At 63.7% G+C, this 26895-nt stretch overlaps 1 protein-coding gene across 2 annotated transcripts; it reads right to left on the bottom strand.

Moving 5' to 3' along the window:
• Positions 1 to 7873: 7873 nt before the first annotated feature.
• On the bottom strand, positions 7874 to 25872 carry RCC1L (RCC1 like). Of its 2 annotated transcripts, XM_079120737.1 has the most exons (11): positions 25491 to 25870; positions 23125 to 23254; positions 22197 to 22325; positions 21764 to 21830; positions 21125 to 21176; positions 17931 to 18015; positions 17178 to 17359; positions 13623 to 13710; positions 12576 to 12749; positions 11043 to 11128; positions 8223 to 8435 (listed from the first exon to the last, which is right to left on the bottom strand). In XM_079120737.1, exons 1-11 carry the CDS (start codon positions 25815 to 25817, stop codon positions 8358 to 8360), a joined length of 1398 nt encoding a protein of 465 aa, XP_078976863.1. In that variant the 5' UTR covers positions 25818 to 25870; the 3' UTR covers positions 8223 to 8357. The 2 variants fall into 2 exon arrangements, with proteins under 2 accessions (XP_078976864.1, XP_078976863.1); XM_079120738.1 differs by lacking the exon at positions 11043 to 11128 and having other exon boundaries at positions 7874 to 8435; positions 25491 to 25872.
• Between the last annotated feature and the right edge of the window lie 1023 nt (positions 25873 to 26895).

Here is a 26895-nt window from a genome sequence, read left to right as displayed (position 1 = left end):
TGGTTCGTTTTGCACAAAACTCCAAAACAACCAAATCTTGTAAACTGCTGGTCCCTGAAGGGCAGCAGGGCCGAGGTCGCAGCCCAGGCCCCTCTTGCCCCGGAAGGCCTGGCTCTCCCGCGGCACCCCCGCCCCCTGTCGCTTCCCAGGTCCCCTCTCCTCCGCCCTCCCGTGTGCAAGTGTGGCCCCAGGAAGTCCGTGGTACACCTGTGAGCCTGTGTTGTCGTGGCTAGAGCTGTCCTGTACATAGCACATGTACCTGAGCAATATAGACCTTAATATATTCCCCGCCGGCGCCGCAAGCCCGTCCGCACGCGGCGCGAGGGCCCGCCCTGCCCGCCGTCCCAGCGCACGGGCACGTCTGGAGCCTCCGTGTGTTTTAATTGGGGTACGTCAGCAATAGAACAGACGCCGACCCGAGGGGACGACCAGCAGCCGGGAGACGGCTGTGCCGGCGGCCGTGGCCCCCACACCCCGCGTCCACAGCCCAGGCCCCTGGGCACCTCGATTTGCTCACAGGGACATGGGTCCAGCGGTGGAGGGGGAGTTGGGACTTCTTGCTTTTGAACAGAACGGCCCCCTCCCCAGTGTCACCCTGAAGACCAAGGCAGTGGATAGGTCACTCCCTGCCTTTCCCCAGGGTCCCCTCTTCTCAGATGGCTTTCCTGCTGGTGGCTCACCTGAACTCTTAAAAAAAAAAAAAACCTGCAAGCTTAGCAATCTCAGGTTCTTTGCCCAGGGGTCCTCCTGGGAACGGGCCCTTTCTGAAGGACGTAGAACAGGTCCGGGATGGGGACCCTCCAGCTGCCTCCTCAGGAGCTGCCCCAGAAACCCCTCCACCTGGCCACAGTGTCCCCCAACTCTCCCCACCATCCTGCTGTGTCCCTGCTGGTGTGGGCGGGGAGGGTCTCCACGCTCTGGGGTGGGAGCTGTTCCCAGGGGCTGTCTGCCCTCCTCCTCACCATGCCACCTTCCCCGGGTTTGCTGGTCTCTCCAGGCCCCACGTGGAGGGCCACATGTTTCTGTGGGGCCCAGATCACAGGCTCCCTGCCGGCCCTCCAGCCTCCTCTGGCCCAGCCTCGGGCAGCCTGAGGAGCCTGCGGGTGGGCACCAGGTCCTCTGAGCTCCAGCTGATGGGGCTATAGAACCACCAGGCCAGCTGGGCAAGGCTCTGTGTGGCAGGGGGACATTCAGGCCCAGAGCGGCCACCTGGGCTCTGGACTGTGGCTTTGCCCGTGAGGCTCTGTAGCAAGAGGCACCAGCCGCCCAGTGCCAACTCCCTCGCCCTATCCCTGAACTGCAGACCACTGGGGGGCAGCAGGGACCCCAGGGACCGAAGCCCCCTCCAATCAGCCCTCAACATGCGCTGCGCTGCTCCCCACGAAGCCCCCCACAGCCCGTCCTGGCCCAGCAGAGACAACAGGTGTGGCCGGCTCTGCACTGCTTCCTCCACGAGGGGCTCCAGAGCCCCCAAGAGGCACTGCCCAGCCACAGAACTGCCCTCTGCTGAACTGGAGAGGTGGCACCTGACCCTGTAACCTCTGTGGCACCCGGGGCTTCCCAAACCATCGACTCCAGGCAGGAGACCCTGGGTTGGAGGCAAGGAGCTGCCCCACACACCCACGGAGGCAGCGTGACCCTGATGGCGGTTGGTGACAACAGGGGACATTTGGCTCCTCTGAGGCAGAAGAGGACACTGGCGGTCAGGAGACAGGATACGGGGTGGGTGGGGAGGGCCAGGCCGCCAATCCAAGCCTAGGGCCCTGTCTGCCTGATGAACAATCTTCAGAGATGACCCTAGGCCACCTGCCTCCACTGACCATGTTCCCCAGGCAGTTCAGTCTTTAGATTGGACACAGGGACAAGGGCTCTTCCCAGCTTCAGCCAAGAGAATTTTGGGGGAGCACAGGCGAGGCCCGGGAATGGGGAGAGGAGCCACCCGCAGCAACGCCTGCACCGGCCAGCGGCCAGGAGGAGCAAGGACACTGGGGCTCCCATGGGGGAGCCCGCACTGTGGTTCAGAAGGTCAGGCCCGGAGGGCAGCCACAGAGGAGTGGACCCTGGCTGGCTGCGAGGCCTCCTGCACCTCCAAGCGCGTCCCGGCCTTTTTTCTTACACTTTCAAATTAGAAGTGGCTTCCCGTGCCCCTCTCTGTGACTGCAGGCAGGAGCTGAGGGGTGGGCTGTGGCCCCAGCTCCACCTCCACGCCCTCCTGTGAAGGCCACTGTCCCAGGGAAGGGGAAGGTGGAGCTGCTGGTTGAGGCAGTGTCTTGGGGGCAAGGGCACCAGGCTAGGGCCCCTGGGCAGGAATCCAGGAGGGCGGCTCTGGGTGTGGCTTGCTTCCTGCGTGGAGTGTGGGCGTGGGCCGTGAGCGTGTGCATGGAGCGTGGGCATGGGCCGTGAGCGTGTGCGTGGGGTGTGAGCGTGTGCGCACGGCGGCCAGGTCTGAGCAGAAGCTCTGCTGGTTGGATGATCGAGTCCTGGGGAGCAGCCTTGGCCGTGGCACGTGTGCAGGTCAGAGGGCCGCCCTGACCAGGCAGGGAGCGGAGGCAGGACCCTGATGTGGAGACTGCTCGGAGGGGACAGGCATCCTCAGGCTGGCCGTCCATGCGGCTGGCCTGACGGGAACCTTGAGGTCACCTGAACCCGGAGAGAGTCCTCGCAGGGAGCCGGGTGGTGCCCTCAACCTGTGGACTCCTCCAGAGAAAGGGTCAGCAAAGTCGGAGGCCCAGGCGGGGCCACACCGAGATCCCAGGACAGGCCGGCTCCGTGCGCGTCCCTTTCAACTGCCTCAGTTTACCTCCATCAGAAAACGTCCCGGAGCGGAGCGGTCAGCCCCCCAGCAGTGGGGCTGGTGGTGGCAGGACCCCAGGTCCCCCAGGCTCCTTGCGCGAGGCCAGATCATTTCCGTTACCCCGAGGTCGGGGAGCGGGGGCGGGGGTCTGCACCCCAGAGCCGCCTCCGGGGCGGCCGGGCATCCTGCCCACAGCCCCCTCTGGCCTGCCGTGCCCGGTCACCAGCAGCAGCAGTGGCACTTCACCCAGGCCTGGGTCCTGCCCCGGCCCCAGCGCCCTCGCGCCTACTTTCTTTGTCAAAGAAACAAACCCCTCGAGATTCACGTACTGTATGACGGAGAGAAAAAAGTACCTAATGTTCCCCAAAAAGACAGTATATTTTGTACTTTGTAAAGTGTTAATTAAATGAAGGGAAAGCGTGTTGGCCGCCGGCCGCCTGACTATCTGATTCATCCAGGGCCGCGATGCGTCTCTTACCCTTTCTCCATGTTATGGTCAGGGACACAGGTCAGGGGCCAGACGGAGCAGAACAACCCTTCAGGCATTATGCCGAGTCCGAGAAACCCCCAGAGTGTAACAAGCTTCCCCAAAACTTGGGTGGCTCAAAATGATAATTAGACATCACAGTTCCTGTGGGTCAGGAATCTGAAGCCACTTGGCTCAGCGGTGCTGGCTGAGAAATTTATGAGATTATCTCCAGTCTTGGTGTCTTAGTCTGTTTCTGTTGCTAGAACAAAATACCTGATGCTCAATGCTTAATAAATAAAAGGGGTTATCGCTCACAGTTTTGAGGACTGAAAGCCAAAGAATGGACAGCCCCATCTGCTTGGCTCTGGTGAGGGCCTTCTGGCTATGTCACCACATGGCAGGTGGCAGCATGTGCAAGAGGGAGCAATCATAGGGCAGGATAGGACAGAGGGGCTCAAGGGCCAGGCTCACTTTTTCTAACAACTTTGCAAGAGCAAAGTTAGCAAACCAACAAGGTCCTTGAGATACACATTAATCCTTTATAAGGAAAATGCCCTAAGCTGTCTTCTACAAGTCTCCACCTCCTAAAAACCCTCAATATCACCACCGTGGGGACAGCAGACTTCGGAGACCCACTGAAACCCAAACAGAGCGTGCAGCCGGGGAGGGAGGCGCCGCTTCCACCGCGGTGTATCCGGGCCTGGCTGTGGGCAGAGGCCTCGGCTCTGCGTGTGGGCTCCCAGGGACTGCTTGGGTGGCCTCACAATATGGTGCCCGGCTCTCTTCAGAGCGGGAGAATCGAGGGCCACGGGAGAAGTCAGCTGACCGATCACACACCCTTGCCTTCACCACACTCTGTGGACACCCCATCCAGCTGAGTCAAGGGAGGAAATGCCACAAGAGCGTGAGACCAGGGGCTGGAGATTCCTGGGGGCCATCCTGGAGGCCATCTGGGTGCCCACTGTCCCCTCCAGACTCTGGCAGAGGTGGACTTGCCAGCGGTGGGGGAGGACCAGGGGATTCCTGGCCACCGAGCGGCTCTGGCTCAGCCCTAGGAAGGGCTCCTTGGTGCTGAAGCCCAGGAGCTGATGCCCGCAGATGAGCTGCCCAGGACGGGGGCCCGCCTCTCCCTCAAGTGCTGGGGCCTGTGGCTCCTCCGTCTGTAGGTCAGCAAGCGCTGCCCAGGCAAGAGGGGCTTGAAGCCAGTGTGGTGGGCGGCACCTGCAGTCCCAGCTGCCCTGGAGGCTGAGGCAGAGGATCGAGGCCAGCCTGGCAACACAGCAAGATTTTGTCTCAAAAAAGAAAAACAAAAGGAAGAAAATGAGTTTGACTTCAGGCTCTGACCCTGAACGCCCTTCACCCTGCTCTGCTCTCCTCCGTGGGGCGCTCAGCCCCTCAGCCCCGATCTGCGGGAGACGGGAATGGACGGCTGGGTGAGCGCTAACCAGCCCCCATCAGTCACGTCAGGCATCACAAGGAGTCTTCCTTCTGGGGTCTGCAGACAGTCCTGCCCCACAGCCCTGGAGATGGCCCAGTGAGGACAGGTCATCCATGGGACTCGATCCCTTCAGAACCTTCCGGACAGCCAGAGGCCTCCAAAGCTGGGCTCCTGCTTCCCACCGCACACTCATGTCCACTGTGCTGGGTGCCAGGACCCCTGGGACCCACCACGGCCTCTGGGCCTGGGCCTGTAGCCATGGATGCCAGCCATTAGAGGGAGTGCAGAGCCAGGACACACCACAAGGGGGTGCTCTGCAGCTGTCCCACAGTGGGGACAGACCAAGGAATGAGGGCATGGGGTTGGAGTGTGGTAAGACTAGAGGGACCCAGGAAGATGGACCGAAGAGCAGAGCTCAGAGGGCAGAGGGAGCCAGGGCTGGGGCGAGAAGTGGGTGGGAGGAAACAGAGGCTGGTCAGGGCTGAGACTGAATCAAGGGGGGATCCAGCCAGCTGAGCCCAGACACGGCCTTCTGTTCAGGAGAACCACACTTAGCATCTGAACAGTGGGCTCCAGGCTACTGCAGCAGATGAGGAGGGCCATGAGAGTCCAGGGCCAGTGTCCTGCCTCACTTCCCAGGAGGCAGGGCCTGGCGGGCTCACGGTCATCTCCTGGCCCTTCCCAGTGCAGTCAGGGATGGCAGGGCCGGTGCTGTTTGCTGAAGACCAGCTGGTGTCCAGCCAGCCGCTCAGAACCGTTAACCTTGCTTCCCTCCCTTGATGGTGTACGACTCCTCCTGGGACGCGGCTTTGGCTGCTCCTTGGCGGGATCCCAACCACAGCTGCATGTGAGAATCCCTGGGGAGCTTTTATTCACGCCAGGACCCCATCCCGGACTCCGGATCAGCTGCCCTTGCATTCAGTGTCGTTTCTGTGGCTCCCAGCTTCTCTCACAAACAAAAGCCAAGGCCAGACGGAAGGCAGTGCCTGCATCTTTTGCTATAAAATGGTTTTGTTATGCGACCTACGTCTCAACACCTTCATAAAGGAGTGTGGTAGGAAAAGCAGCAGGTCTGGATGCACAAGGTGGGGGACAGTCTGGACAGTGGAGATTGTCCCAGCAGTACCAATGTTCACACACACACACGGCATAGGCAGCAGAGAAAGGAACAGGAAGACGGAGGGGAGACCCCGAGGCCTTGACTTACAGCACTTGGTAGAGGGACAGCACATCTCAGAGGGTCCCCAACAGATACCCCTGATCTGAACCCGCAGGAAACAAGCCATCAGCCATCCAGGAAACTCCACACACAGGAAGCCCTGCTGGGGGCTCCAAGGTATACCGGGCACCCTGGGGGCCCTAGTGCGGAGGCAGAATCAGAGAAAGCGCCTCTAGCCAGCCTGTCGGGATCAGCCAAGCTGCAGTCAGGGGCCTTGACACTCAGTGCTGTGGACTGCATGATGCCTGGTCAGAGGAAGCCACAATATCTGGGTTTATCCTTTTAATCTTGACTGTTGAGCTGGGTGCGGTGGCCACGCCTGTAGTCCCAGCATCTTGGGAGGCTGAGGCAGGAGAATCGCAAGTTCAAGGCCAGCCTCAGCAACTTAGCAAGGCCATGTCTCAAAATCTAAGAAAATAAAAAGGGCTGGGAATTGCTTGATGCTAAAGCACCCTGGGGCCCATCTCCAGTACCAAGACCATCCACTGAACAGGGCTGCCGTGCTGCGTGGGCAAGCCCCAGGCTGCCTGCAGCTCCCGTCACTTGGGCTGTCGCTGACTCCGGTGAACTCGGCGTGTAAGGAAGTCTGGACTGTTTCTGCAGGGGTGGGGACTGGGGCGTGAACCTGGCACTCAGCTACCTCCCAGCCCTTTCTAGCCGTCCCCCGTCCAGCCTCCTGAGTAGCAGGGACTACAGGCATGCGCCACGGTGCCCCGCCTGGAATGTCATGGGGCAGCAAGAGTCATCGAGGGGAGCTGGGAAATCACCCTGGGAGGCAGAAGGCAATGCTCGGCGGGCAAGCTCCCAGCGCTGAGGGCCAGGCCAGCGCCAGGCCCCTGAGGCCACCAGGGAGGTCTGTCACATGGGCTGCGAGGGGAAGCTGGGAGGCAGTTCGGTGCTGACGCCATTGGCTGCAGAGAGCACGGACGGGGGCTGCGGCTCAGTCAGTGCCCCTGGGTTTGATCCCCAGGACCCAGAAGAATACGGCCAACCACACGGGAAGCGCCTGGAGGGGGTCCGCTCCAGCTGGTGCGTGAGAGCAGGCTCTCCGGCTGATGGAAGCCGTCTCGTGGCAGCGGGCACTGTCCCCACCCAGAAGCCACCGTGGGGCAAGCTGCATAGCAGGGCCAAGGGCAGACCAGGCGCCCTGGGAGCCATGCCCAGGAGGGGACGGCGGCCCTGAGCAGCCGACATGGACACCGCAGCCCTTTCCAGCTCCTCTCCAGGGCTGTTGGCCAGGGAGGAAGGAGAGTCTGGCACAGGAATGGCCAGAGGGCGGGGGGCTGGCCCGGGGCTCGACCCCAGGCTGTCCTTCACACGCCCACTGCAGTGAGAGGAGACCAGGGCTCCCAAAGGCGTGGCCACAGGAACAAAATCCATCACAACCACGCTGGCCGGGGAGCGGGGGACACGCTGACCCCTGGCAGACGACGGGCCCCAGCAGCAGGGGCAGCGTCAGCCCGGTGGGTCCCTGCAGCTGCTCTGGGGCCACTCCCCAGAGCCCACCAGCCATGGGGCCAAGGGGTGGCGGGGCACGGGCTCTGCGTCTGCCTGCAGCCTCCCACCCCTCCTGCGCTGCTCCCGCGAGCACAGCACAGTCAGCGCCAGGTCCCCTGCTGTCCGCGTCCCTCCCAAGGCAGGCTTCCTGGGGCCACTGCCCAGAGCATGATGACCAGAGCCTTGCACGGGACACGCGGTCCCGCCTGGCCGGAGCCCCACGCCCTGCAGCAGAGCTGCTTCGGAAGGTTCCGGGCAGGGCCGAGTGGCTTCCACCGGCATCTGTCCACTTCTCCACCCAGCATCCGGGTGGCCCGAGCCACACCCCAGCCCTACCTCGTATTTCGTACAGAGGGCCTCACTGAGCTGCGGAGGCTGCACTTGAACTCCTGACCTCCTGCCTCAGCCCGGAAGCTCCTGTCATATCACTAGAACGTTCCCAAGGCCGCCTCAGTTCTCAAAAAGGCAGAAAATAGACTTTATTCCAAAAAACATTCGTAAATGTTGCTTTTAAAGGAAAAGCCCGGTTGTCACTAAGCAACTGTTCTCCGTGACTCTGACCCGCCTCTGGGCCGCCCAGTCCAGGTCTGTGGGCTGCTCCACAGTCCCGTCGGGACTCAGCGTGGCTGTGACCAGGGCAGGTGCGGGCACAGGGAGATCCAGCAGAAGCTTCGGGCCAGAGCCCACCTGCCTCCCTGGACAAGCTGCCCACGCCGAGGCTCACGCATGGTCACTCAGATACAAACCCAGAGCCCTGCTGGGCCCTGGGTCCTGGCAGGCCACCACCTGAGGCCAAACCCGTCCTGAGGGCTGAGCCTCCCTGGACAGCCGTCCTGAGCCTCCAGCGCCATCCAGAGCCCCGCCAGCCGCGGTGTCCGTGCCTCTGCTGAGCTGTGCCATGCTCCAGAAGGCAGGGCCAGCCTTGGGAGGGTCAAGCAGGTCAGATGAACGACTTGGCCAGGGTCACCATGTGATCCACGCCACAGGCCACATCCACGGGCTGGCCAGGCATTGTCACCTGCAGGAACAAGAGCGAGACACTCTTCACTGCAGGCCTGGGGCCACAGGGCCCAGCCAGACTGAGCGGCCTCTCGGAAGGTCATTACCTCTCTGCACCTGGCTCCCCGCAGGAGGGGGTGCCCACACCCACCCAGCAGGCCTCGAGCACAGTGAAGAGTGACCCGGGGTAAGGCACCAGCTCCTGCCCACGAGGGCAGCCACAGCGGCTCACACCACACCTGGGACACCCCTAGGCAAGCGCGAGATGTGTGTCCTGCACCGTGGTGTCCCGGGCTCCAGCCCTCGGGCCAGGTGTCATGACCATCCTCCCAGAGACGCTCCCAGGAGCCCAGTTAGGAGGCAGGCCCCGCTGGTCACGCTACCCAGCAAACCCACTGCAGACAAGGCTGTGGAGACGTGGTCCTAATTGGCGAGTCTGACTGAGCTCTGCCTCAGGAGACCCCTGGGCCTGAGGGTGGGTGTAGACGTGGACGAGCGGCAGAGGGCGTGGCCAGGGAGCGTCCAGAAGAGAGGCCTGAGCCAGGCGGCCCAGGTGCGGGGGCCTGAGGGCAGCCGGGTGGCACCGTGTCCCGCTGCAGTTTCTGGACGACCTCCAGGTGATGCCGTGCCCCCAGGAAGACCCGCCGCCACAGCCACTGCCCAGGTGAGCTTCCGTTTTGCCTCGGGCAGCTCCAGGCCTCCAACCCGGGCCTCACCCTGCCCGGCAGGCTGCATCTCCAGCCCCAGAAACAGCTTTTTCAAGACTGAAGGTCACTTGAGCGCATCTCAAAGCAGGAGCGGCGGGATAGCTGGAGGACAGTGAGGTCCAGCTTGCCACAGACCCGCCTGAGAGCAGGGACCCGTCCCGCGACCCCGCTGCCACTGTCCAGGGGGAGCCCTCGCCCCACACCTCCCTGCACAGAGCAGGAGGGTGGGAGGGCGAGGCCTGGGGCCCCACACCACCCTGCGGCTGCGGATGCAGCTGGATGTCCCCAGAGGCCCTGAAGGTTGGGCCACAGCCTGGACCACGTAGGAGACAGGGCCTGCGGGGTGGGCTTCGGTCACTGGGACGGCCCTCCGGTGACAGTGAGCCCTGCCCTGCCCCTGCTCTCCTCTGAGCTGACCGTGGGTGAGCAGCTCTGCTCTGCCACAGCTCCCCATGAGGACAAGCCCAAAGCCAACAGGCCGACTGTCCAAGGACTGCGACTCCTGAGACTGAGCGCGATGAACCCTCTTTAAAGTTGATTATCTCAGGTATTTTGTCACATCAACAGCTAACGTACCGTTGAACCCTGTCTACCTGGTCCAAAGGGGATAAGGGGACACAGCAGCCTGTGCAGGAACCCTAGGGCTCATCGAATGTACAAGAGAGGACAGTGGCTTGGCATCAAAGGCAGCAATCACCAGCGTCCCTTCCCTGAGGGCAAGCGCACAGGGAAGCACAGCTCCCAGGACAGCGGGCGGCGAGAGGCGGAGCCCGGGCACCACCGCAGCCTGACCCCAAGCCCTGCAGCACACAGCACGCAGGGCCAGCTGGGACGACCGCCCCCGGCTGGGGACAAGGCAGGCGCAGGCGCAGGCCCAGGCCCTTGCTGGCGACCACCATCCGAGAGCCAGGCGGCCACTCCTTCCTGACCTCAGGACCACCAGGGTCTGAGTGGCTGACCCAGCTCTGCTCTCCAGTCCCTCCAGCCTCTCCGGCCCCTGGGGCCCCGGGAGCAGCCCCACCTGGAGCAACCCTGCACTGACCCCCAAGCCTCCAGGCTCCCTCAATGCTCTCTGAAGGACGCCACCTGAAGTCCTCCACGAAGCCATGCGGCGCTCAAGGGCGCGGGAGGAACAGCGGCTGAGCGAGGCGCCCCAGAATCGGGCCGAAGTCCCAGCGCGGCAGGACGCCAGCAGCGGGCTGATGGACAGTCCTCGTTTCATCAACCGACATGGGGCTTTGCGTGTTTCTAAGAAACACCTTCCGTGACTTCAAAACATCAAAACCCAACCTTCCAGAGAACGCAGGTGCGCACAGCTGCAGGCTCCAGAAGGGACCTGCGGCCCGGCACTTCCGGTGCGCTGCCCGCATGAGCAGAGGTTCTGGATTCAGAGAGAACCAACACCTTTAGACACTTAAAGAACTGGCTCGGTAAGCAACGTGCCACAGACCCCGATTTGAGAGAGACCCTCCTTCCCCTGTAATCTTGAAGACGTCTGCCTGCCAACGGCGCCCGTCCTCAGCAAGCCTGGATGTCCCCCCTCTGCGCTGAGGACAGGCATCTCACTCCCTGGGTTCACCGTGAAGCACTCTGCCACCCGGGGCCGCTCCCAGCCTGCGGGTGTGAAGACCTGCAGCTCCAGGCCTGGCTGCGCCCACGTGCCCAAGGACAGCCTCTGCCGGGCTTCCTACAGGGACAGGAAACCCGCCGGGCCACCCCTGCCAGCCACACACTCGTCAGGCTCCAGGAGTGAGCTGACCCCACCCGAGCGAAGGGCAGCGGCCCCCGGACCCGAGAGTGGTGCCACCCGGCCCCACGCCACTCGGCCCTCAGTGTGGCTGGGCAGAGGGTGCATGGCAGGAGGGGCACCCCCCCCCCAAGGCCCTACCCCTGGCACATCCCCAGCCCGTGTGGCTTACCCTCCAGGGGAAGTACTGGTCTTCCAGGCGGCCGATCCCCAGACACCCGCGGAGGTTCTTGCCCCACACGAACAGCTGGCCTTTGTCTGCAAGGAGGACAGCAGCTGGGTCAGAGCAGGGCACAGAGCCGTCCCAGGGGCACAGGCCCTGAGGACAGGTGCAGATCCTCCTGGGACCTGGCAGTGGCGCCTTGCCCTCTCCATCTCCACCTGCGCCTCTTTTGACGGGAGGAGTAAGCGTCGTCGCAGGCACTGTCCCCACCTGCCGTCGACCTCACAGGAGGGGAATCCAAGCTGTGGCCTGGTCCTGCCCTGCCTGGCCTGGTGACCCTGCCATGTCCTGGCCACTCCTGGGCTTCCTAACTGACAGCGAGGCTCTTCCTGGGTCTCGCTGGGGGCCTGCTTGAGCCAGGTCTGTGGTGTGCTGCAAGCTGGGGACAGGGCAGTGACAGCACAGACCCAGAGACACTGCTGGGACCCCACCCAGCCAAAGAGCAGAAACCAACAGTCACCAGTGAGTGCGGTCGCCAACCGAGAGCGGTGCCAGAGGAAGGCAGCATGGCGCCCTGGAAAGAAACCCGGGCCCTGGCTCCCACAGGGACGGGACACCCGGCCCAGCGCCAGGGTGAGGAGTGGTGGACCCTGAGGCAGCAGGCAGTGGCCAAGGACGGGCAGAGCTCCCGCAGGCACTGCCAGAGCGGGCACAGCCTGGGCTCAGCCTGGGCCACGCCAGGGTCTCGAGGACATGCCTTCTGCCAAAAGCACTCAGGAGCCTCCTGGGGTCTGGCTGGCGAGTGGCGCCTGGAGCCAGCCACCTGTCCCACCCAGCACAGACCCCTCAGGGCCCCTTCCAGGCTGTCACTGCGAGCTGTGCAGATCTCTGGGAATCAGCTGAGCAGGCTGAAGCGACATGTTACAAAATTAACTGAGGCTCCTGGCGAAACAGAGGAAAAGGTAACTGCAGCCTGCGATCCCAGCGGCCCGGGAGGTGAGGCAGCAAGGCCAGGTGTGCACCCTGCACCTGGCTGAAAAGACTTCCTAAGTGTGAGGAAACAGTCCGTGTACCAGAGATCACGAAGTGGAACCCATCAGTACAGCTGCGCTGCTCGCAGGCGCTAAAGCCCCGCCTCCACGCAGACGTGACTGGGCAATGCAGAGGCCCGTGGAGCACCCTGCCTCCGAAGGCTCCCAGGCAGCCTCCGCCGGGCCGTCCCTGATAGCTCCCCAGCACCCCGGAGCCATCGGGAGCGTCACCTCCAGAAACCACAGGACAGTCTTCCAACCTGCCCCGGCCATCCACGTGCCTGGGTCAGATCAGCCTGCCGGGGAGCAGACCATGCCCGCCCCCCGCCGGCCCCCCAGCACCCTGCCAGGCCTTCTCGCCAACAACTGGGCCCTCTTGAAAAATTCGCAAGCATCAGCCTCACCACTAACCAAAGGAACCGGAGCGCAACTCCAGGATGAGGAAGAGTCGACATGCACCCCCAAACCCTGTGCCTCCGGGCCTGCTCCGGCTGCCTGGCCGCCCACTTACTGGAAAGGGCAGCAAAGTGGCCAAGTCCACAGCGGATGAGGGACACCTGGGTGTCCGGGCTGAACTCTGTGGAGCCGAAGAGTGTGGGCGGGATCCTCTCCGGAAGGGCGCTTTCCACCAGGTGTGGGCCTTTCCCCAGGATTCCATAGCCCCAGACAAAGACGTGGCCTTCCCCTGCAGCACGGTGGGCGGAGGTCAGAGGTCGCCCACCAAGGCGCCCTGAGCTCCAATCCGCCCACGTCACCGTGTCCTGGGATCAGGGCTCCTCCTTGCTCAGCAAGGACGGGTAAACCCTTCTCCTGCCCGCCTGCAGCGTCCATCTGCCCAGCTGGCCAACCTCAGCACAGAGCCCCCATGTCCCCCGTCACCCAGAAAACCCACGTGGACTGGTAAAGCTTGGACAGCTTTGCCCTGCTAACAGCGCGCAGGTCTGTGCTGAACAGGTCACACCAAACACAATTTTTGGTCAGGTTCTTAAAAGTTCTAGAAAAAAATTATTTTTGGTAGCAGGGCTCAAAGTCAGGGCGCCAGCCACTGAGCCCCAGCCCCAGCCCTTTTTGTTTATCTTTTTAAGTTACTTCTTGGTATTCCTTCTTCTTAGCTGTTGGCAGACCTTATTCATTTCTTCATACGCGGTTCTGAGGGTCGAACCCAGCGCCTGGCACAGGCGAGGCAGGCGCTCCACCCAGGCCCAGGCCAGGGCACGCTTGGCAGGCGAGGCCCGGGCTCCGGCCCTGACACCCGCCCGAGCCTCATGCTCCTGTGGCACCGGACACTTGATCTCAGGGCACAGGCCTTGATGTGCCAACCCTGCCCTTCACTCCTAGGCGGGAAAAGGGAATTCTGGTCGGGCTCTGGGGACGGTGGCCCTGCTGCGCTCTGGCCATGCACATCACAGCAACTGTCTCCATGTCCGCAATTCCACCCTAACCCTGTCATCGCTGACCAGTCCAGTGGACCTTCCCACAGCCCTCTTCTGGCCAAGGCCCGAGAACCAGTGGACACTGCCCACCACTCCCCAGTGACCTGCCTGGAGGAGGGTCTCACCATTCAATATGGCACAGCCCGTGCCACCGCATGCCGCCTGCTTCACAGTCCCCACGCCCGAGAAGGGCAGGCACCGCGGCACGTTCACCTGTAGCAGAGAAAGGGCCACGCAGTCAGGACAGGCGAGGGGACGAGGGCAGCAGGTGGGGCCACAGCCAGCTCTCTGTCCCCAGCACTTCGTCCACTCCGGTGCTCCCTCCTGGACATCTTGCAGGCAGCAGGGGACCTCGGGACCAGGATGCACAGGGCAACAGGGACTCCGTCCCACCCTCAGAGGGCTGGTCAGCTCAGGGTCAGGGCAGAAGTTGATGTTAACGTCAGTCCCACCGCGCAAAAGCCTACGGGGAGCCCAGGGGTCAGTGTCGGAGCCTGGGCAGGCCTGGGGAGCAGCGGTCAGCAAAGGCATCACTTGTCCTGAGCCTGAGGGCCAAGCAGGAGCCAACTAGGCCTGGGGGCAGGGCGTCCACCTGGCGCAGGAGAGGACAGCAGGGGAGTGAGGCCAGAGCACACCTCGCACTGCAGGCGTGGTCTGGTCCCCACCTCAGCCCAGCAGGGAGCCCGCAGGGCCAAGCGAGGCGGACATGGCTGCTGGCGCAGGGCAGGACATGGGTGGCCAAGGAAAGGCGCCACGCAAAGGCGCGGGGCTCCTCTGGAGGTGCTGGACGTGCGTGGGGGGGATGCTGGGGGGACCAGGGCAGAGCCGGGAACTGCGAGGAGAGGCGGGTGGAGGTGCCAGTGACTGTGGGCAGCAGGTGCAGGTGCGGAGCTTCTAAAGGGAGACACAGAAGGGGGGCGGCCACACTCAGAAGGCCAGCAGGGAGGAAGCAGGGACAGACCAGGAGGGCCGAGGAGGTCACAGGAAGAAGAGCGTCCCACCAGACGTGGCCTCACGGCCAATGTCCAGAGATGGTGGGAGAGGCTGTCCCGGGCCTTCCCAGAGCCTCTGGCCTAGGGAGGTCGCTAGTGGCCCTCACAAGAGCCACAGACAAACTGACGGGCAGAGGCGGAGTGCACTGAAGTGGCCACCAGCAGTGGACAAGGACATGGGGACAGGACGCGAGCTCAGCTCTGAGAGGCCAGCCGGGAAGGGCCAGTGGAGAGGGATGAGAGGAGGGGGCGATGGACGGGGGGCCAGCAGAGGCCCAGCAGGTGCCGGGAGCCCCCGGGGCAGAGGGGAGCCTGACCACAGGGAGAGGGTGGCTCTGTCGCGGCAGTGTCCCTGTTACAGGAGGCAAGACCTCCTGCCAAGAGCCAGCCAGGAGGGCCGCAGGCTTTGGTGCAGGTGGCCGACTCAGCCAGCTCCAGCAGGACTCGTCAGTGGACACTCAGAGAGAGGGTCAAGTGCTTCAGCAACAGCCAGGAACTCGGGGCTCAGGCAGGGAGGCACCAGAGGCAAGTCCCAGAGCTGCCTGGGCAGGAGGCGCTGCCGACAGAGCGCGGGCAGGCCAGGCCAGGCGGCCAGGGCAGGGCAGGGGCCGCGCTCTGCTGCGGGCTCTCAGGTCCGACACGACCCTGGACACCCGCCTCGGTGGTCACTGACAGGATGCAGCTCAGGCCACAGTGAAAATCAAGATGAGTCAATCAAAAAATAAATGGATTTCATTTCTAAAAAATTAGATTCAGGGCTGGGGCTCAGCGGTACAGCGCTTGCCTGGCACGTGTGAGGCCCCAGGTTCCATCCTCAGCACCGCATGCAAATGAGTTAATTAAATAAAGGTACTGGGCTGGGGAGAGCTCAGTCGGTAGAGTGCTTGCCTTGTAAGCACAAGGCCCTGGATTCAATCACCAGCACCCAAAAAAGTAAATAAATGAATAAAGGTACTGTGTCCATCTACAACTAAAAAAATTAAAATGTTACCAAAAAAAAGAGAGAGAGAGAGTCAGACATGACACATGCCTAGAACCCCAGCTGCTCAGAAGGCTGAGGCAAGAGATCACAAGTTTGAGGACGGCCTCAGCAACTTAGCGAGACCCTGCTTCAAAGTAAAAAGGGCTGGGCTGCAGCTCAGTGGCAGAGCCTTTGCTAGCATGTGTGAGGCCCTGGGTGCCATCCCCGATACCCAAAAATAAACATCGCGTCAGCCACTTCCAAGTCAGCTGCCAGTGACCCAGGCCTCCTGCTAGTCCAACTCGTGAGTGATCCCTAACCCGGGCGAGGCCAACCTACCTGGTGACCTGCTCCTAAAGAGCGAACTCCACCACCAGAAGGGGAGGCCACCTCCAGGGTAACTTCCAGAACATGGCGTCTGGCCAGCACCCTCCTGCCCTGCACTGGCTCTGAGGAGGCCTGCTGCCACGGCAGCCCCGGTGGAGCGACAGAGGATGGCCAGGCCTGCGTGCAGCAAGGGCCCGCCTGCTCCATGCACGCCAGGGGCCTGGCAGCAGATTCCCAGCCCAGCCTGAGACAGTGCAGCCCTGGGGACTCAAGGGAGCAGCGTGCTGCTTGGTTCTGCGTCTTGGGGCCACGTGCTAGACCGCTGCGGATAAAGACGACCCATGACACTGCTCTGCTCCTGCAGGAAGGCCAGGGAGACAGGCCTCGGCCTGGGCACCAGGAAGAAGCGCTTCCCGCGAGCACCTGTCTGTCGCCTTCTGGAGACGACAGGCTCCTCTGGGGTGGGGGCACCTCTCCCAGCCACTGGGCCAGATGCAGAGGCAGCTCCCCTGTCAGCTGACCTCCACGTGGCCCTGGCCTGCAGCCAGCAACTCAGCAAGACCTCCATCTCAAAACGCAGAATTAAAAAGGCCGGGGGTGTGGCTCGGGGCACCAAGCACGGCTCAATCCCTGGTGCCGCCAACAAAGGCAGAGCACCCGAGGCCTCCTGAGGGCTGCCCGCCGCGGGGCCGTGCGAGGGGACGGCTAGTGTCTGGGAGAAACGCTGAGGCTTCTGGATGAAACGTGGGATCCAGCACTTGCTTCCTCGTAGCCCAGGGTGGGGGCGTCGGCCCCTGGGCGGGCTTCCCGGGCAGCGAGGGCGCCCCGGAGTCAGACACAGTCCTGGGCACGCCCTAACCCACTGTGCTGCACTGTTTCTTGTTGTTTTGTTTTTTTTTTGGGGGGGGGGCTCGGGACTGAACCCAGGGCCTTGTGCTTGCGAGGCAGGCCCTCTACCAACAGGCTCTCCCCAGCCCCTGTGCTGCACTCCTAAAGGGCACGGCGGCGCCCGGTGCCACCCCCTCCTGAAGCCCCGCTGGCTGGACGGCCACACAGGGAGACGGAGGTGGGGCTGCGGTCACGCGGCCACTTCCGCTTTCTGCTCCCATGGACACTCTCCCTATGGATGCTCCTCTCAGAGGAGTGAGAGGTGGGGGCCAGGCAGGGCCCTGTGGGGCTGGACCTGGCGGACTCTGCGTCCTGGCGGACATGGCATGGGGCGCCACCACCCGGGCACAGGACACAACAGAGACTCGGGCAGACTGCTCAGGTCCCTCTGGGAAAGCGAGGTAAGGAAACACCGAAGGACGAAGGGCCCAGCAGGACTGGCCGCTGCCTCTGAACGCGCTCCCCAGGCTCCCGCAGGCCCGCAGCTCCCACACCCGCTCCCGGCCGCGCACCTGGGTGGACTCGGTCACGGAGGCCAGCTGCAGGTACTCGGAGTTCCCCCAGCCAAAGAGGCTGCCGTCCACGGACACGGCCAGGCAGCAGTCCCCGTAGGTGGCGACCTGCACAACCTTCACTCCGGCAAGGTCCCCTCCCAGCTTGGTGGGCACGCTGGTGATGTCATAGTGACCCAGACCTGGCAGGGGAATGCGCACATCAGGGACTTGCCCTCTCGCAAGGCACGCCCACACAGAGCGGCTCCCACGCTCCTGAGACCCAACTGGCATGTTCTCAAGACCGCGGGCTTTCTCAGTCTGAGTCAGGTCAGACACTGTCAGGTGAGCACCAGGCGCAGTGGCCACGCCTGCAATCCCAGGGACCCGGGAGGCTGCGACAGGAGGAGCTCAAGTTCAAGGTCAGCCTCAACGACTTAGTGAGGTCCAAGTGAAACCCTGTCTCAAAATAACAAATGAAAAGGGCTGGACTGTGCTCAGAGGTAAAGGAGGCCTGGGGTAGATCCCTAGCATCGCGAAAAAACAAAAATGACTTTCAGAAAAATTAAAATTGCTGAACACCTGAGGAAAGCAGCCTCCCTGCAGGAGAGACGGGGACCACACAAGCGAGTCACCCTGCAGGATGCCCAGCACAGCCGGGGTCACAGGCAGCGGGCAGGAGGGTGCAGGAGACAGCACTCCCCAGAGGGGAGGCCGGGAGCCCAGCTGAGGCGTCCTGACCACGGAGGCCACTGCGGGGCCTCACACACCCACCTGTCTGCCCATCGGCGCCCCATCCACAAGAGTAGACCTCTCCTCGATCCGTGAGGAACAGACTGTGGTCCTGACCGCAGGCCACCTGACGGGCACAGCAGGCTGATGAGAGGAAACCTCAGAGCAGAGCCACAGCACCTGGGACCAGGTGGGAGGGACCAGGAGAGAGGGACCAGGAGGGGGGACCAGGAGGGAGACCAGGAGGCGGGACCAGGAGAGGGGGGACCAGAAGAGAGGGGACCAGGAGAGAGGGAACCAGGAATGGGGACCAGGAGACGGGGAACCAGGAGAGGGAGGACCAGGAGGGGGACCAAGAGGGGACCAGGAGAGGGACCAGGAGAGGAGGAACCAGGAGATGGGGAACCAGAAGAGGGGGAACCAGGAGAGGGGGAACCAGGAGAGGAGGAACCAGGAGAGGGGGAACCAGGAGAGTGGGAACCAGGAGAGGAGGGACCAGGAGAGGAGGAACCAGGAGAGGAGGAACCAGGAGAGGGGGGACCAGGAGAGGGGGGACCAGGAGGGGGACCAGGAGGGGGGGACCAGGAGGGGGGGAACCAGGAGGGGGGGAACCAGGAGGGGGCGACCAGGAGAGGGGGGACCAGGAGGGGGGGGACCAGGAGAGGGGGGACCAGGAGAGGGGGGACCAGGAGGGGGGGGACCAGGAGAGGGGGGACCAGGAGGGGGGGGGACCAGGAGAGGAGGAACCAGGAGAGGGACCAGGAGAGGGGGGACCAGGAGGGGGACCAGGAGGGGGGGAACCAGGAGAGGGGGTACCAGGAGGGGGGGACCAGGAGGGGGGGACCAGGAGGGGGGGGAACAGGATGGGGGGGACCAGGAGGGGGGGAACAGGAGGGGGGAACCAGGAAGGGGGGACCAGGAGGAGGGGGACCAGGAGGAGGGGGAACCAGGAGGGAGGTGACCAGGAGAGGGGGGACCAGGAGAGGGGGGACCAGGAGAGGGGGGACCAGGAGGGGGGACCAGGAGGGGGAACCAGGAGGGGGACCAGGAGGGGGTACCAGGAGAGGGGGTACCAGGAGAGGGGGAACCAGGAGAGGAGGAACCAGGAGAGGGGGACCAGGAGAGGGGGACCAGGAGGGGGGGAACCAGGAGGGGGGGAACCAGGAGAGGGGGGACCAGTAGAGGAGGAACCAGGAGAGGGAGAACCAGGAGAGGGGGACCAGGAGAGGGGGGACCAGGAGAGGGGGGACCAGGAGAGGAGGAACCAGGAGAGGGGGAACCAGGAGAGGGGGAACCAGGAGGGGGCGACCAGGAGGGGGGGACCAGGAGAGGGGGGACCAGGAGAGGGGGGACCAGTAGAGGAGGAACCAGGAGAGGGAGAACCAGGAGAGGGGGACCAGGAGAGGGGGGACCAGAAGAGGAGGAACCAGGAGAGGGGGAACCAGGAGAGGGGGAACCAGGAGGGGGCGACCAGGAGGGGGGGACCAGGAGAGGGGGACCAGGAGAGGGGGACCAGGAGGGGGGGAACCAGGAGGGGGAACCAGGAGAGGGGGACCAGGAGAGGGGGACCAGGAGAGGGGGGACCAGGAGGGGGCGACCAGGAGGGGGCGACCAGGAGAGGGGGGACCAGGAGGGGGGAACCAGGAGGGGGGAACCAGGAGGGGCACCAGGAGGGGGACCAGGAGGGGGGACCAGGAGAGGGGGGACCAGGAGAGGGGGGACCAGGAGGGGGCGACCAGGAGAGGGGGGACCAGGAGGGGGGGAACCAGGAGGGGGAACCAGGAGAGGGGGACCAGGAGAGGGGGACCAGGAGAGGGGGGACCAGGAGGGGGCGACCAGGAGGGGGCGCGACCAGGAGGGGGCGACCAGGAGAGGGGGGACCAGGAGGGGGGGAACCAGGAGGGGGAACCAGGAGAGGGGGACCAGGAGAGGGGGACCAGGAGAGGGGGGACCAGGAGGGGGCGACCAGGAGGGGGCGACCAGGAGAGGGGGGACCAGGAGGGGGGGAACCAGGAGGGGGAACCAGGAGAGGGGGACCAGGAGAGGGGGACCAGGAGAGGGGGGACCAGGAGGGGGCGACCAGGAGAGGGGGGACCAGGAGGGGGGACCAGGAGGGGGGACCAGGAGGGGGGACCAGGAGGGGGACCAGGAGGCAGCCAGCCCAAGTGCTCAGCCTTCCAGCACCTCCCCCATCCCTCAACCCTGTCCAGCCTCTGCCTGGGCCTCCTGTCCCTCACTGTCCCAACTCCCCCGGGCTGCTCCATTCCCAGGTCCTCCGGTCACCCCACACGTTTCTCTCCAGTCTCAACCAGACCTGTTTCTCACTGCCTGATGAACAGCCCCACGCAGGACAGGTCCTGTGCCAGCCGCCGGCGAGGGCAACCCAAGACCGTCTGGGACAGACTCAGGAGGTCTGCTGACTTGCCAAAGCCGCTCGAGCAGCAGGTGGAGGACAGGTACCCGACCCCACAGGCACACCTGGGGCTGCGCAGGAAGCACCACCTCCGCCGCGGCCTCTGCCCCAAGCCCCTCGGGGCCCCTCCTCAAGGACACAGCCCACGGACACTGGACCCCACGGACACTGGACCCCACGGCACCTCCCTGCTCATCTGCTCAACCCTGAGGCCTGGTTCTTGGGTGCCTGTCCTCTGCCCTCTCTGAGCCTCCCCTCCAGGCCTCCATGCCTCCTCTCTACTTCAGTTCGTAACAAAGTTGGCTTTCTAAAAGGGTCAGCATGTAGTGGCCACTCTTCCTTCTTCGGTGATGCTGGACGTGGACGCAGGGCCGAGCTCACGCCACACACATGCTGACCACCAAGCTGCACCCCCTGCCCCTGCGGAGAACCTTCGACAGCCCAACTGCCAAAGGACGAAGGCCACAGGGCCTCATCTCCCAGCAGGCAGAGACCCTCCACTCCCGCCAGCCCTCCAGACTGCTGAGCGCGGGCGCGCACCATGGGCTCGGCAGGTACCGTGCCACGCACCTCAGGCCGTCCCCTCCCGTTGTCAGGCAGCGTCCCTGGCCTCCCTGTGGGGACCAGGAGGCCCCCCAACTGATACTATTAAGCTCTCATCCGGGGCCCAGGGGAGGCCTGGCCTGCAGCAGGGAGACCAGGGATTGTGCCAGATGATTCAGCAGTTCAGAAAATTCCAGAGAAATCTGCCCTCACCTTCCAGCGCCAACCTTTCCAAAGCGCCCTGGGGACAGGAGGGCTGGTTCTGGGCCATGTCTCTCACCTGGACCACCCGTCCATCGAAGTCCTGCATCCTGTGGATCTTGTGGCTTTCACTAGAGCCGAGAGCAGACGGGGAGGAGCAGGAGAGGCGGCCGTCAGCCCTGGGCAGCCCAGCCCCTCCCCACAGCTGCGGCCCAGCCCACGCGTGCAAAGCATCCTTCACGCACAGCCGGGCCAGGCGTGAACACCCCACAGAACGAGGCTGGGTCGGGGCCTGCACCAGGGGTGCCCTGCCACACGCAGCCCTTCTGGTTATTTATCTTGAGTCGGGGCATCGCTAGGTTGCCGAGGCTGGCCTCCAGCTTGTGCTCCTCCTGCCTCAGCCTCCTGCACGGCTGGGATTACAGGCACAGCCACCTCACCAGCTGGACGTGATTTCCATATGCAGCCTGAGACTGGCACTCAGGCCACCAACACCAAGCAAGGACTAACGGGGATTTTTTAAAAAACACCAAAATGAAAAAACTGAAATGAATGGGAACCTTTTAAGTTAACCAGTTAGAAAACGGGGTTCACCTTATTTTAAAAGTTCCCCTCACTTAAAATAAAAAAGTCCACAAAAATCATTTCAAAGAGGCTGTGCGCACCCCAGCAAGACTCTCACCCAGCTCACGGCGGCCCGGGGCAGAGCCGGACGCACCTGTAGGTCTCGTCCTCCACGACCTTCCGTCCACACTGGCCGTAGGCGTTGTTCCCCATGCTGAAGACTGAACAGCAGCAGCGCCAGCTCGAGCCGACTCACGGGAGGTCCCGCCAATACCCACCCGGCCGCCCAGCCTCGGGGGCACCACGGCTTCTGGGCCCCATGCACTGGTCCCGCCTCCTGGGAACCTCATCCCTGCACCTGTCACCAGGCTGCCCTGGACACCGAAGCCCCTGGAGAAAGGCTCCCAGGGCCGCCCGTGCCCTGTCAGGACCACAGGGCCGGAGGTGGAGGAGAATCGAGCGGCTATGCGGCCTTTGGAGAGCGGCTCGGGCGCAGGGACCCACTGAACAAGCCGGCCAAGGGCAAGGGTGGAGTCCGCAGTCCACGGCCACTGCCCACCCACCCCGGCCCGTGGCCGGGGACTCACCTCCCTCGCTGTCGGTCAGGACCAGGGAGTGGGCCCTGCCGCAGGACACCTGCAGCACCCGGGTCTCCTGAGGCCGGTCCAGCGGCAGCGGGATGGGCGAGGGCTCCAGAACGTACTCGTAGCCCCTGGCTGAGCAGGACCGCAGTCAGCCAGGCAGCCAGCCAGCCCGCGGCCCGCTGGCTGCGACAGCGGGACACAGCCCACCCCGGCTCCGCGGGTGGCAGAGGCAGGAAGCTCAGGCGCCTGCCCCCCAATCCCACTCTGCGTCTCCATGGCGAGGTGGTGACTGAGCAACACGTTTGGCTCCTTGAGGAGATCTTCTGGGGCTGGGAGGCTGGGGTAGGAGGCCTGCAGGCTGGTACGTTTGGACAAGGGCGGAGACCTGTCTCCATAAAGTTAAAGAAGGCCCAGCTCCCAGCACAGGGAAGAAACCAGGAGCCAAAGAGATGGAAGGCAGCCTCTTCCAGCGAGCAGAGACCCCATCCTGAACTACGGGCACTTCTGATACAAGGTTTAAAAAAAGCAGAAGACAAAATTTTTGCCATGACCTAAATTACGCAAAAGTATTTTTGTAAACCAACACGGGAACAGGAAAAAGAAAGGTTTCTCCAGCTGGTTTCCGGTTGCTTTCCTCCCGTTTTAAGTATAAAAACGTATTATCTCACTTAAACTTCACACTCCACTTATTTTAAGAAGCGCTTCCTACTGTCCTCATAACAATGCCTACTTTTAAAGTGGCTTATAAGTCATTTCTAACGTTTTTACAACCGAAGTTTAAGACATGCAGAAGGAAGCCTGTCTTACACCTGGGCCATGGGACAGCCAACCAGCAGACCCCGGCCGCTGCTCTTCCCCCGCAGGCCCCAGGCCGCACCAGCAGGTGAGCCCGGCCCCAGGTGGCGCCCACACCCACCTCCGAGCAGCTCACCTTTGTCTTTGTGGCTCCTCTGAAACCCCAGCTGGGAGTCCTTGTTGAGCCCCATGCCCCACACCTTGGTGACATCCTTGGTTCTGGAGGACAGCAGCGTGAATCCGTAGCCACAGGCCGCAGAGGAAATCTGAAAGAGCCATGAAGCGCTGGCGGGTGACAAGCCGCACCCACACAGCGACGGTCAGGAGACTCGCGGTGCCCCCAAGTTGCCCACGCGGCAGCGGGCACAGTGGCTTGCAGGTGGCTCCGCCCAGCCCTTGCCAACCACGTGCCTCTGGTGTCTCTGCAGCAGCGCGTCCCACCAGGTGGGGGAGACCAAGTAAGTCCAGGCAGCCCAGGCCCTGCGGGGACGGCGCCTGCCTCAGCCAAGAGACCAAGGACTGCAGCGTCCAGTGGCTGCCTCCTCACCATGCTGTGCTGTGACCTCCAAGGCCACCTCCCAGGCCACCTCCCTGTCCCCATGAGACGGTCACAGCACAGCTGACTGCACTTCCATACACAGCGACCAAGGCCCCAAACACGAAGCCAAGAGTCCAACTCCACCAATAAGCAAAGAAGCAAGTGCTCAGCAAACTTGGCCCAAGAGCCACAAGGCCATCACAGGACAACAAACAGCAGTGGCCATGCCTGTCATCCCAGGGCTCCGGAGGCTGAGGCAGGAGGATGCCTAGTTAAGGCCAGCCTCTGCAATGATGAGGCACTAAGCAACTCAGTGAGAGAGACCCTGTCTCTAAAAAAATACAAAACATGGCTGGGGCTGGGGCTCAGGGAGCAAGTGCCTCTGAGTTCAATCCCTGGTACAAAAAAAAGAGAAACAGAGATCTAAACAAATGGAGCGCGTCCCGGCCACTGACCAGGACTGAAAAGTCTCAGTGGCAACCCTGCACACACGGATCTACAGACTCCATGCGAACCCCATCAGAATCCCAGCCAGAAGGCTGGTGGGTGTGGCCCTGGGTTCCACCCCCAGCACTGCAAGCCAGCCAGCCAGCCAGGGGCTGGAACACCTGCCGAGGAGGCAGGAGGCCCTGGCTTCAACCCAGTCACAAAAGGTAAGTAAATAAGAATCCCAGGAAGGCTTTTTGCAGAAACAGATAAGCCAGCCCTAAAATTCATGTGGAAAAGCAAAGGACCCAGAGGAGAAAAGCACAAAAGCCAGGCATGGTGGCACTTGCCCATAATCTCAGCTACCCCGGAGGCTGAGGTAGGAGGATCCCAAGTTCGAGGCCAGCCTCAGGAACCTAGTGAGAACCTGCCTCAAAGAGGGCAGGGGAGTACTCAGGGGTAGAGCGTCCAGCTCCATCCCCACCCCGCACAAGGAAGGAGGAGGGCCGGGCTGGAGGACTGCTTCCTGGCTGCACAGCTCTCCGCGGGCGCCACTACCTACTACCTAGACGCCATTCTGACCTGGGAGGACGCGGCTCAATGTGTGCAGGTGGGCGTCACAAGCAGATGCCAGCACCTCGAGGTCCACCACCATGCGAAGGCAAGGCAGGGAAGGAGAGCCCTCCACGTGGGGACCTGCCTCACACCAAGGAGGCTCCAAGCGCTCAGACTACACACAGAGCCAAGCCGCCTGCGGGGGAGGAGAGAGGCCCGGCTCTGGCCGGTGTCTGAGCTATGCCACCAAAGCACGCGCTACCGCAGAAATACGGATGGAGAAGCTCCGTGGAGATCTAGACCTTGTGCCCAAGGCACTACGGAGAAATTAGACACTGCTCCCGAAAAGCCGGCCCTGGGGGACTCTGTGCAGGACTGGTGACACCCGGCCCAACAGGCCGACTCAGATTTGAGAAGTCGAACCAGTGGGTCACAGGGGGCCGCTGCGGAGGATCGCAGGCTCCAGCCACGCGGTGCAGCTCAGCTCGGGTTCCATCCTCAACTCCCGAAAAACAAAAGGCCCACCCAAGTTTCCCGGTGCGGAGCTGGAGTCCCGATCTCCCGTCCTCCCTTTTCAGTCCAAGCTCATCTGCGGACTTGGCAGAGAAGTCGGGAGCCCACGGCCCAGCGAGGCCCCACGGCCACACCAGGCAGGGAGCGGACCACGGGTCCGCTTTGCCCTCCCGGTGTTGGCCCCCAAGAGCGTCCTCTGGCTGCCACCTCTCCGGCGCTAGGACATGGGGAGGCTGCGCGCGCCCGGCCTGCCTCCTTCCCAGGTCCCAGTCACTGCGCCCACCCGACTGCCCCCCGCTTCCGAAAGCCCGGTCGTAAGGGAGTCCAGCCTGCCAGCAGCCCTGTTCTCCCGGGCCTCCCAGCCTCCCCTTCCTCCCTCCCCAGCCTCCCTCCCTGGCCTCCCTCTCCTCTCCCGCCTCCCTCCCCGGCCTCCCCTCCGACCTCCCCCCGACCCCGGGCGCCCGGCGCACCCTCTGCGGCAGCTCCAGGCGGTAGGGCACCGGCTGCACCCGGCGGCGCGGCGGGCGGGCGCGCGTGGCGGGCGCGACGCGGGGCAGCACGAAGCCGGGCACGCCCAGCGCCCCCGAGAAGCTGAAGCCCCACACGAAGACGCGGTCCACTCGGGCGGCGCGCTCGCCCACGTACTGCAGCACCGGCGCCGCCGCCTCGGCCTCGGCCGCCTCGCGCCGGCTCCGGGAGCGCCGGGCCGCTGTCCAGTGCCCGCGCTGCCCAGGGCCCGGCCCCGGCCCCGGCCCCGTCAGCCGTCGCCCCAGCCGAGTCAGCGCCGCCGCCGCCATGCTGCGCGTCACGCCTCAACGGCCGCCGGGCGCCGCCATCTCACGTAACCTTTGACCTCCCGTGCGGGCGGAAGCGGCCGCCGCCATGTTTGCTGCTGGCGGAAGGCGACGGAGCGGGGCCGCCGGGGCCGCCCGGCCTGTCCGAGTGCCGCCCCCGTCCCTCCTGGCCGGCCGCCTGCAGTCGCCTCCGCTCCCGTCTTCTCCCGATCTCACCTTAAAACCAGAGGCTTAGAAGGACGCACCATCCGCGGGCCGCGGCGGTCACCCAGAGTCCCCGCCACCCGGAGGCCGCGGAGGAGGAGGGTCGCGGGTCAGGGGTCTCGGCGTGGCCGCCCCGCCAGCTCCTGCGGCCTCGTGTCCATTGCTCGGTTCCTGCAGTGCATCCGGTTTTGATCTCTTTTCCCACGGCCGGTTCAGATGACTTCGTGGTCCCGGGTCCTGCCTTGTCTCCAGTCGGTGGAACTAGTGTCAACTGAGGGTCTGGGGTCGGACCTCGGGTGACGAGCCCATAAGTGAGGGCGACACTGGAGTCTCACTGCTGCTGCACGAAGCGAGCTCAGCCAGGCGCGACAGCCACGCTTGTGATCCCAGGGAGGCTGAGGCAGGAGGCTCGGGAGTTGGAGGCCAGCCTCAGCAACTTAGCGAGACCCTGTCTCAAAATAAAACATGGGGGGGAGGAAAAAAAGAAAAAGCCTGCGGAGGCGGCTCCGTAGTTAAGGGGCCCTGGGTTCAGTCACCCATGGGGGGGGCAGGCTCCTCTAGGACAGGCCCCAGAGTGTAATGGGGCTGAAAGTCCTTACTGCCCAGTGAGACCCTAAGCCGCAGCACAGCGGTGAGGCCGGCGCACACAAGCCTGCTGAGTGTGTCGCGGTTCCCCGCAGGGTCCAGCTCCGCAGCACAGCACGGGTTCCAGCCCGGGAGCTGCAGCCGGGAGGGCGGTGGGCCGCGCCCGCAATCTGTCCAAGCACCCGCTACGGGGCTGCCGCAGAATGGAAGCGTTTCCCAGAACGTACCCCACCTTCCGTTGCGTGGTTGAGGACTTTGTCCCCGCCTCTGGGTAAGGGAGGACTACGTCAGT

Source organism: Sciurus vulgaris (genome assembly GCF_902686455.1).
Source record: "Sciurus vulgaris genome assembly, chromosome: 18".
NCBI lineage: Eukaryota > Metazoa > Chordata > Mammalia > Rodentia > Sciuridae > Sciurus > Sciurus vulgaris.
This window is presented reverse-complemented; position numbering and strand designations above follow the sequence as displayed.